Genomic DNA, 10356 nt, shown 5'->3' with positions numbered 1-10356 from the left:
TTTGTTACGCGCACCGTGATTCTTTTTATCCGTCTTTTGAGGTTTGTAAAATTCTTTTTGTCATACTTATCTTACTCGTGGAGGTCGGGACGAGCGAACATTTTAGCCTTTTGTCAGCACGTTGTCAGAATTCCACGTTGTCACCATCTTCCTACTCCATGTTTTATTCCTCCAAATAAAATGCATGCCATCGGCCTCCACGCAAATACAAAGTTTGGTCCAGTCCAAGAAGAAAAAGGAAAAAGCATCGAGAGGAAGCCCAGCCCAAAAGAAAATATAAGCCCGATATCCTCTTGTTGGGTCAGCTTAGTCAGCCATGTTTACGCCCAAAGCCGACTAGCTAGACGCCCATTATTTTTTTTAGAGGACCCCCCAATAAAAACTAGACGCCCATTAGTCCAAGGGAAGTCTTCACAAAAAAGCTGACTCTATTGTAAGGAAAATCTTGGTTCCCCGAGACGCTGCGATTATGCATTGCTTGTGCTATAAATTCCACATTCACCGTCCAAAGAGAAATGGTACCTCGATTCGGCCCAACAGCCCCTTCTTCCTCGCGCTCACGAGTGTGGTTCGGCTCTTCGGGTTTGGGTGTTTGGGGTTAGGGTTGGCAACTTGGCATGTTCCCCTGCTCCCCTGCTGTAGATGAGGGTCCTTGGGTTGTGGCTGATCGACGGTGGCGACGAGTTGTGAGCGGAGCGGCAGGTAGCGGAGGACATCCGCTAGGTAAGGTAGGTGGCGGAGGAGTGTGGCAAGGTTCACCGGTGGTGGAGCTGAGGTGGCAACAGATTAGGTAGCGGCTAAGATGGCAGGAGTTGCGAAGGCAAGGAGGGCGGCAGCGTGGGGTGGAGGGGTAGAGGCCGACACGGATCCGATGACGAGAGCCACCGAAGACGAGGATGGTAGGCAGTGCGAGGCGAGCGGGATAAAGTTGGGGTTTATGGAGACGATGGAAATTATTTCCATCACCTTAGGTGATGTCTAGCATGTCCCCCCCCCCCCCCGCCCTCGCGTCGTCCTCCCAGGCGACTCGGGGGGGAGGGGGGCGACGGCGCGGCCCCACCCACCCCCCTCTCGTTGGCCGCCGCGGTGGCGACCGGCCGGGCGGAAGTGGCAGGCAGCAGCTAAGCCGAAGTCGACTTAGTTTCCCTCCTCCCTTCCTTTTCCCCCAAACTCGCGAATCTTGACCCTCAGCACCATCGCTGGTCGCCGGCTGCCTGCCGCGCAGGTCCGGATCCGGCTCCTCCCTTGCCGGTCGGGGCTTCCCTTGGCCGGATCTGGCCTCCCTCGGTGGTTTTGGCCAGGGCCGGCCCTTCTCTCGCTGGGGCTCCTCATCGGCCGGCGCTCTCTTGCCGAGGCCTGCCCCCCTGGTGGGGCGTGCGCGGCGATGGTGCGCGCGCCGACGGTGGTGGTGGCGGCTCGACTCATCGCGACTCCTGCTGGACCTGCGCTAGCGCCGCACGATGGCTGCTGCCACTGTGGCGGCGGCGGCGGCACGGGTCTCCGCCCCCCACCCCTAGCGGCGCTGGCGCATTGGCCCGCCCCAGGACAGGCAGCCGTATCGCTTGGGCCTTCCTGTCTGCTGCTCCTGGTGGCCACGAGTGGGCTCTCCTGTGTTGCGGTGGCATTGTTCAGCCCTCGGCTTTGGAGAGGAATTGAGGTGGAGGCGAAAGCCTTAGGTCTCCTCGCGGACCAGTGACGACGACGCCTGCGGGCGCCGTTCAGCTTCTTGAAGGCGTCATCCTTTCCACCTCTTCCCTCTCCTCCGTTGAGCTTTTCGGGCGAAAGTCTTGACCTTTTTGGTCGGATGACGACAACGTCTTTGGCGTCACTCCCTCCCTGGAGGCGTCGTTTTGGAAACTCGGCTTGCTGTGGTCGTCTGCTGGTGGTGGTCGCTGGCTCTCTCTAGAGAGTCTCTGCATGTGCGCCAATCTTTGCTTGCATCGTCAACATTGTCTAGGTTGCATTGGTCATTATCTGGCGGATGCTTTGCCGCCTTGTTCTGGTGGATGCTTGGCCACTACCGTCGTCTTGGTGATCGTTTCTGCCAGATGCTTTGCCTCTTTGGTGGGTCGGTGGATGCTTTGCCGCCCTTTGTCGTGTTGCTGATCCTTGCACCCTTGGTGTTGTAATATCATGTTGCAGGTTCCAATTGCAGTTGTGTCTAGGTTTGCGGGATTGACTATGTCTTCTCTGTTTTTTCTTGCTGTATTTGTTTTCGCTTTAATAGCCTCTGTCTATTAAAATTTGTACTAGTTATATTGTTTTACTTTTAATGAAATCACGTCGGCGAAAAAAAGGTGATGTCTAGCATCGCTCTCTGCGACTGCGAGACCCCGATGGCGAGGCCGAGAGGGATGTAGGTTGATGGAGATAGTGTGTGCTTGTTGAGACACGAGAAAACCGGTCGATTCAGAAATTACCGTGGAAGACCAAGACGCACCGAGGATCTGGAGACTCAGTCAGGGAGCCTCCTCTGAACGACGGATGGTCAGCGACTGCATCTTCAACATTCAGCTCTCAAATGACCCAGACACTCGTGTGCTTGCCAGCATGAAGGCTGAACCTTTCAGCACAGGCCGCGTTTGGTAAACTGTCCCATCAAATTTACACAAAAAGTCGAACGTCCGCATGGAGTACTAAATGAAGTTTATTTGCAAAACTTTTTCAGGGACGGATGTAATTTTTTGAGATGAATCTAATGACGGTAATTAATTGATGATTTGCTACAGTGATGCTACAGTAACCACCCTCTAATCACGCGGTCAAAGACCTCATTAGATTCGTCTCGCGATTTACACGAAGGGTTGTGGAGGTGGTTTTGTAATTAGATTTCATTTGATACTCTAAATTAGTGGTCTAAGGTGCTACAGTAATTTCATGGAATTTAACCAAACACGACCACAAGTGGAGCTTACCGGCCTGTCCAGCAGGACACCGAGCAGCAAACTGACATTATGCTCCTCTGGTCCACTCGTCTGCCAACTAAAGTCAAATTCTTTGCTTGGCTCCTCAGTCACGGTCTCACGGAAGGTTGAACACCAGGGAATACTTGTACCGCAGGTCAATTTGGAAATTGGAAGAAGCGTACTGCGAATGTTGCCCCACTGTCATGGAAACAGACGAGCATATCTTCATTTCTTGCCCTGTAGCTCGACAAGTTTGGCGTCGCCTGGGCCTCGACGCGGACACCCTTGACCTACGGCGCCCCTGGCAATTTCCTTTGAACTCCATGCTGCCAGACACGGTTTGCATTGATGTTGTCCCGCTACTTCTCTGGCATATGTGGGAAGCGCGCAACGCAAAAATCTTCGATCATGTGAACTCTTCTCCTCTTGACATCATCCGTCGCGTGCTGAAAGATATGGACTTGTGGAGCTGCAGGTTTCGGCGTCTTCACCAGGATCTTCAGTCCTGGCGCTCCTGGTTAGCGTCCGTTACCAACTAATTGTTCCATCTCACGTTAGTTTTTCCCTCTCACTCCTCCTGGAGTGACCCATGTAATCTCCCCTCGGTATGCCGAGACTGACCATGTACACTACGCTGTGTGTTCCGATCAATGAAAGTAGGTGGGGATCCCCCCAGAAGTTGTTCGAAAAAAAAATATCTATCTATCTATCCATATTGAGACTCCCTGCTTTATAGAGGAGGAAGGACGGACGGACGGCCCGCCCCGATCAAACTGTGCCGACGGCGGCGGACGGTGGACGCCGGCAGCCGAGCCCCTAGCCACACCGCGTCCCCGCACGCTCCAATATGGGCATGGGCTTCGCGCTTGCCGGGATTCCTGCGAGAGCGAGGGGAGGGAACACGACTCCACGAGGCTGGTTGGTAGTTGGTTGTACACACCAAGCTCGGTTGGCAGTTGTGACTCTCCACTGGCGCTTTCGCCGAGCCCGCCCCGCCCCGGCGCTGGCTCGGTCACGCGCGACGGCCGACATGGCCGCCGGGGCCCGGGGGTGGGTCGATCGGGTCGCGTTCCCTTATGATGATGACGAGGAAGTCCAAACCACATGCGACGTACGTATCTGGCCTAACCATCCTCATCAGCCAAAGCCCAGAGGACACCGACGAACGATCGGGTGCGCTGCTAGCGTCGACGGCGAGGGAGCTGCCACCGTAGACCGTACCCACCACCGGACGTCCGGACCCCACCCCGCCAGGTCGCAAAACTCGCAAGCAAACACTCCCTCCGGTCTCCGGAGGCGCTCGTAGTAGTCGATCGGTGTACTGTAGTAGAGAGTACTGGTGACCTTCTACCACTGGTGGACTCGGTCTCAGTCCGCGTGTGACCAGCAGGTCCAAGGGCACGTTCTACCATACGAAGAAGAGATGGGAGAAGACAAAGAAAATGAACAATCTCCAGTGATCCGACGGGACATGTGCATGAGCCGTGCAGTTTTGATTCAATGACCAGAATTTTTCACTTGACAAAACCCCGTCAGGCGTCCGTGCTGTAACATCTCTTTTCCCCCAGTTCTCCTGTCGGATAATCAGATATCCACGAGAAAATGCCTCGTCAGCTAACCAGATCTATTACGCACACTCACAGAGGTCCCCCGATCCCAGACACGGCAGGTCGGCAGCCACTTTTTATTCGACGCCGAAACAAAAAGATTCTTCGATGAAGCGCTACGTGCTGCACGGAAGCAAATCCTCTGCAGTACTGCAGAGGGACTCACCCTCACTGATGTGTGGGCCCCACATCACTCGAGCCCACATGTCAGGGGGTGAGTCCCTCTGCAGTACTGCAGAGGAGACTCATCCGTGCTGCACACCATCCCTTCCTTTTTCTGATGATCGTTCCATGAAAAAGGACCGATACTCCAATAGCTGCTGTCCGCATCTCGTTTGTGATGATGGGACAAAAGCCGTAAGAACGCCACCGAAAAGCATGGCGCCGCTACGGCGAAGCCACCAAATCACAATACCAACAGTGAAGTGATGGCACTCACGACAAGGCTTCGTTTTCACCGGTGCTTCTTTTTCTCCGACGGATCAACGTTTTCACCAGGATAAAATCTAGTAGAACCTTACCATTTTAATTACTTCATCAACTGCTCGCGTAATACTAGTAGTATTTCAAAGGCTACATCAAGTCATTGCCATTTTGAAAAATGTATCGTGGATTGGATTGCAGGAGAAAACTACTCCTGGTAGTATATACCACGCCAAAGAAAATTCAACGTAGACAAGTCGTAGACTGCCGATCTGATAGCCCATCCAGCCAGCGTTCCAGGTTGGCAGGTATATAAATAAATATAAATAAATAATAAACAAACAAAAACTACAGTGCTAACCGCGAAGCAAACAAAAGAGAAGAGAAAAGAAGTCGTCGGCAAGCGTCCTCACGAAGCGACAACACGAACACCGCCCAACCCCACCCTCCTCACTCACCCTCACTGACAACGTGCCCACTCCGGTCCCACTTTTCAGTGACAGCGGGTGTCGCAGCCTCCCAGCAGGTTACACGAGGCCGCGTTTTAAAATTCCTTCCCACCTCACCTCACCTCACCTCACCGCGCTTTTGCTCCGGCACGCGAGCGGTTACTCGCCACTCGCCCCTCGTCTTTATTCCCCACGCCGCGCCGCGCTGCTCGAAACAATTCCAAATCTCCATCCCATCCTGTTGCTCCTTGTGCTTGAGCTCAACTGCTACTACCAGTAGAAATAGAAGTATACGACCAGAACCCAGCGATCCACAAATAAATTTGTATTGCTGCCCTCGATCGAGTCGTCGGCCAATTGGTTATTGGTGGGGGCAGAGCATCGCCCACGCCCAATCATCCGCCCCCAATCCCCAAAAGCACCCACCCCTCTCGCGGACGCGCGAGATCCCACGCGCACCACCATCCCCCGGCGGATTCCCTCCTTCCGCGGTGGTGGTGGCCTCCGGTGGAGGCTGGCGCGGGCGAGCGAGCGAGCGATGGACGCGGCGGCGAAGAAGATGACGCGGGGCATCTCGCGGCAGCTCTCGTCGGGGGCGGCGCGGCTATGGCGCCAGCTGTCGCTGGACCAGCACACCCCGCGGCGCGGCGGGCCGGGCGCGGGGGCCGGGCCGACGCGGTTCGCGATCGCGAGGCAGTCGTCGCTCGACCCGACGCCGCGGGGCGGGCCGGACCGGTCGTCGGCGCACCAGCAGCTCGCGGTGCCGGAGAACCTGGACGCCACGATGCGCCTGCTCTTCGCGGCGTGCCAGGGGGACGCCGCCGGGGTGGAGGAGCTGCTCAGGGGCGGGGTGGACGTCGACAGCATCGACCTCGACGGCCGCACGGCGCTGCACATCGCCGCCTGCGAGGGCCAGGGGGAGGTCGTGCGGCTGTTGCTCGACTGGAAGGCCAACATCAACGCCCGCGACCGATGGGGAAGCACGGTGCGTCAACTGTACCGGCACGGCGGCACTTCATTAATGAACTGCTAGCTCTCTCTGCTCCTCTTACGCGAACGCGATCGTTCTAGTTGTGGTGTATTGTTCACTTCTCTGAACCGGAGCCTATGCATACATAGACCTTTCGCTGCACTACTTCAGTTCATACTGGAAGTACGGCTACAGAGCAATGCTAGATCAATGCAACGCGAACTGAACGAACTTTATGGTTTAACCTGTGGAGACGGGTATTGGCAGAGAATAGTCAACGAGTTTGATTGGACCTGCATGATAAGAGGAAGTACTTCTCTAACTGAACTTGATTAAACCTGACTGCATTTTTATGCACGTTTTTCAGCCAGCAGCAGATGCGAAACATTATGGCCACTTTGAAGTATATAACCTTCTGAGAGCAAGAGGAGCAAAAGTTCCGGTACTATATTTCAATTGCGCAAATGGAGGTTTGATTTCACATATACGTGTAAATTTAACATGTGCTTGTTTTTTACTCCCTACTAGAAAACCAAAAAGACTCCAATGGCCGTGTCAAATCCTAAAGAGGTTCCAGAGTATGAACTGAACCCACTTGAACTTGAGTTCCGAAGAGGGGAGGAGGTCACAAAGGCATGTGTTTTTATTAACTTTCTCCATTTAGTCTTCATTTTGCTCTATTCTTCATGTTCTCACGAACTTTGGGTTTTGATCATTCATTGAATTCTGATAGGTTTTACTTCCACATAGCTACTCAAGGGATAATTCCATAATTTCACATATATTCATTCTCAATATATGTGTTACATTTATTAAATTATAAATTATGGTTTATGCCTTCTCTATACATTCATGCAAATGCAAAATGCTTTGAATTAATCTTTGGAGAGAATGTTGATAGTGCTACTTGCCATACTATTTTTACAGGGTACCTATCTGGCGAAATGGTATGGCTCAAAAGTGTTTGTTAAGATACTTGACAAAGACAGCTTCTCGGATGCAGATAGCATGTAATAGATGCCTCCACGAACTCTTTAGTAACCTTCAATATTAATTACAGTGTTCATTCTTTCTTACATTGTTTTGTGTCAAATGGCGCTGAATAATCACTACCATCCTTTATTCTTTCTCGTTCACTCTGAATCTGTCTTTCATGTGCACCACAATTTCAGCAGATTTAAGTTTTTATTATGGAGGCATCTCCAAATTTGAGATTATAGGCTGTCATGGTCATGTAGAGAGCATAATGTGTATTCAGGCTTTTTATCCATTGTGTTTAATAAATGATACTACAAGGGAGTTTACCATATAATTAAACTGTAACTAATCTAAAATAAATCTGAAGTGTTGGTATTTTTATTCTTTTCCACAGTGATTAACCTATTAATTAACTTTTGAGCTTCCTGTTTCTTTTTCCATGCAATATTTCTAAGTTCTGTCATTATATCAATTCAGAAATGCATTCAAACACGAGCTTACCTTACTTGAAAAAGCACGACACCCAAATTTGGTCCAATTTGTGGGAGCTGTCACACAAAATGTACCAATGATGATTGTTTCCGAGTATCATCAAAAGGTAAGTAACTATGACTGATTTAACAAGACAAATGCATGCATTCAGTTTGATTATTTGTAAAGCCATTCTCTTTCAAGTAGCACTCTTTCCCACATAAAGCATATGACTCTTTTGTCATTGATGACTATATCTATTTTTCCTGATTAATGATTAGGGTGATTTAGCAAGTTATCTTGAGATCAAAGGTCGCCTGAAGTCTCACAAAGCTATAAGATTTGCTCTTGACATTGCGAGGTATGTGAGTATTCATGACATCTATCTTTTTCTGTATATATTTGTCCTTATATTGAAGTTCTATTTACCATGCAAACTGTTGATTGAAGCGTAGCAGATACTCATCATTCACCTAATAAGATACCCATTTCCAGCTTATTGATCAGAATGGCAGGATAGTTAGTATTTTTTGTTGTGGCAGCATAGATGGATGTTCTCAGATTTTAATTTCGTGTTGTTTCAGTTGAATACAGTTAAAATAGCACTAGAAAAAAAAATCTTCAAGATTTCTTTCTTCTTGTTCAGGGGACTGAATTATCTCCACGAGTGCAAACCTGAGCCAATCATTCATGGAAATTTGTCACCAAAGTAAGCTGATTAAGCATTATTTCATCATTGAATTTGTTCAAGACTTTAAATATATAAGTGGCTACATGTACACTGTACGCTATGATACTTTGGTAAGGTTGCAGAAACATTGTGCGGGACGATGAAGGACAACTTAAGGTGGCCGGTTATGGATCACTGAATTTGATTAAAGTCTCCGAAGATAAACTACAAATGGCTCAGCCAGTGACACAATTAGACAGTACGTTGCACTCATTCACAATGATACTTGCTTTTGCATTTTTTTTATGGATCTAGCTGTCACCATCTCGGAAAAATTAGTCCAATCAATATGATATGCTACTAATGTTAGTCCTTAATCAGTCCTCTTTATTTACTATGCCTTTGTTGTTGAAATGGAAGTCCATGAGTTTCGTTTTCATTAGTGCCTTCTTTTTGGATGCAGTATTAGTTTGTTCCTATAATCAATCTCATGCCAAATTTCTTTTATGCTTATGATTAGAGATACTTGATAGGTGTTTTGGACAATTGGCTGTGATCTACCATCTTGTGGTAGCTGAGGCTGGTTTCCCCTTGTCTAAAAAAAAGGTGTTTCGGGCAAGGTCTGAATGTCTGATCAAACTCTTGGAACTTTTTTCTCAATGTGCGTAGATATCTACACTGCTCCAGAGATCTACAGGCACGAACCATTTGACAGAAGTGTAGATGTATTTGCATTCGGTCTCATTCTTTATGAGGTACACAAATCTATCCAATCTACATGCAAGGAATCCAGGTTAATCATTTGTTGCATCTAGGGCAATACGTCATTCAGCTGAAATGATATTCTCCGTTGGCTTGGCAATATCCACGTTTACATTGCTTGCTCGTTTTATCGGTTGTTCAGATGATCGAAGGAAATCATGCTTTCCACCCGAAGTCACAAGAGGAAGCAGCTAAGATGATTTGTTTGGAGGGACTGAGACCACCATTCAAGAATAAACCCAAAAACTATCCCAGTGATGTGAAAGAGTAAGTCGATCACAGGCTCTAGCTTTGCTTTCACTTTGATCAAACAAGTTTTCCTGTCGCCAACTCAATCTCGGCCACACTAGCAGAATGAAACCACTAGGCTCAGGGTCACTCAGAGGATATTTGCATAGGTGAAAGGCTTTGTCTAGAGGCGTGCCATTTGGCTGCTCATGATGTTTCCTTGGCACTCTGCAGGCTGATTCAAGAATGCTGGGATCCGGTGCCTTCCGTGAGGCCAACCTTCGCGGAGATAATTGTGCGGCTGAATAAGATACACGCGAGCTGCGCTAAGCAGGCTCGTTGGAGAGACACCTTCAAACTTCCATGGTACGTCTCTGGCTGATACCAATTCATCTATCAACCCCAAACTCAATTCCCGTCTGAAGTAATGTTAGCCATTTCCTGCAAGCTGCAAGATTGATAGTTGTTAACTTATGACTGTCCATTCTGATGGCTAATTGATATGGCATCAGAATCTGTCTTGCCGTGGGTCTTATACTCTCACGTTTTACCTGACACAGGAAACATGCTGGAGATAGATAGCTGTAAAGACATAAAGTTCTGCGAGGCCGTCCGCCGTCGTCAAAGATTTCCTCCCTCCCGTTTAGCAAAAGCAAATGTGAGTAAACTCGAGTGAGAAATCGCACCGAGTTACGAAGTAGAAGTAGCTCCTTCTCAGGTTCTTTACGCTCCCAAAAGGAGAATACAGTTTGTGTAGCCTGTATGACTGTCTAGGCTTATGCCTCCGGCCCAATTTCTCTTGAGCTGTCTTCATCCAAACTGGAACACCCCGAAAAGTGTATTATTTTTCTGAACGTTCAATACGTATACCACTTTCTTTTATGAACTCCTA

At 49.4% G+C, this 10356-nt stretch overlaps 1 protein-coding gene across 2 annotated transcripts; it reads left to right on the top strand.

Annotated features, from left to right (window-relative positions):
• The first annotated feature begins 5534 nt into the window (after positions 1 to 5534).
• LOC120656388 (integrin-linked protein kinase 1-like) lies at positions 5535 to 10356 on the top strand. Of its 2 annotated transcripts, XM_039934461.1 has the most exons (12): positions 5542 to 6370; positions 6723 to 6797; positions 6884 to 6988; positions 7283 to 7365; positions 7811 to 7931; positions 8086 to 8165; positions 8451 to 8513; positions 8618 to 8733; positions 9144 to 9229; positions 9379 to 9503; positions 9699 to 9830; positions 10025 to 10356. In XM_039934461.1, exons 1-12 carry the CDS (start codon positions 5924 to 5926, stop codon positions 10044 to 10046), a joined length of 1455 nt encoding a protein of 484 aa, XP_039790395.1. In that variant the 5' UTR covers positions 5542 to 5923; the 3' UTR covers positions 10047 to 10356. The 2 variants fall into 2 exon arrangements, with proteins under 2 accessions (XP_039790396.1, XP_039790395.1); XM_039934462.1 differs by lacking the exons at positions 9699 to 9830; positions 10025 to 10356 and having other exon boundaries at positions 5535 to 6370; positions 9144 to 9267.

This window comes from Panicum virgatum, chromosome 1N (genome assembly GCF_016808335.1).
Source record: "Panicum virgatum strain AP13 chromosome 1N, P.virgatum_v5, whole genome shotgun sequence".
In the NCBI taxonomy this organism is placed as follows: domain Eukaryota; kingdom Viridiplantae; phylum Streptophyta; class Magnoliopsida; order Poales; family Poaceae; genus Panicum; species Panicum virgatum.
The sequence above is the reverse complement of the archived record's forward strand: the minus strand, read 5'-3'. Positions and strand labels throughout refer to the sequence as shown.

What these genes read in the sequence shown, in the direction of transcription:
- LOC120656388 (XM_039934461.1), top strand. Translation starts at nt 5,924, where the DNA reads ATGGACGCGGCGGCGAAGAAGATGACGCGGGGCATCTCGCGGCAGCTC. An exon ending in GCGACCGATGGGGAAGCACG is followed by an intron (nt 6,371 to 6,722) that starts GTGCGTCAACTG and finishes CACGTTTTTCAG; the next exon opens with CCAGCAGCAGATGCGAAACA. An exon ending in CATGGAAATTTGTCACCAAA is followed by an intron (nt 8,514 to 8,617) that starts GTAAGCTGATTA and finishes GTAAGGTTGCAG; the next exon opens with AAACATTGTGCGGGACGATG.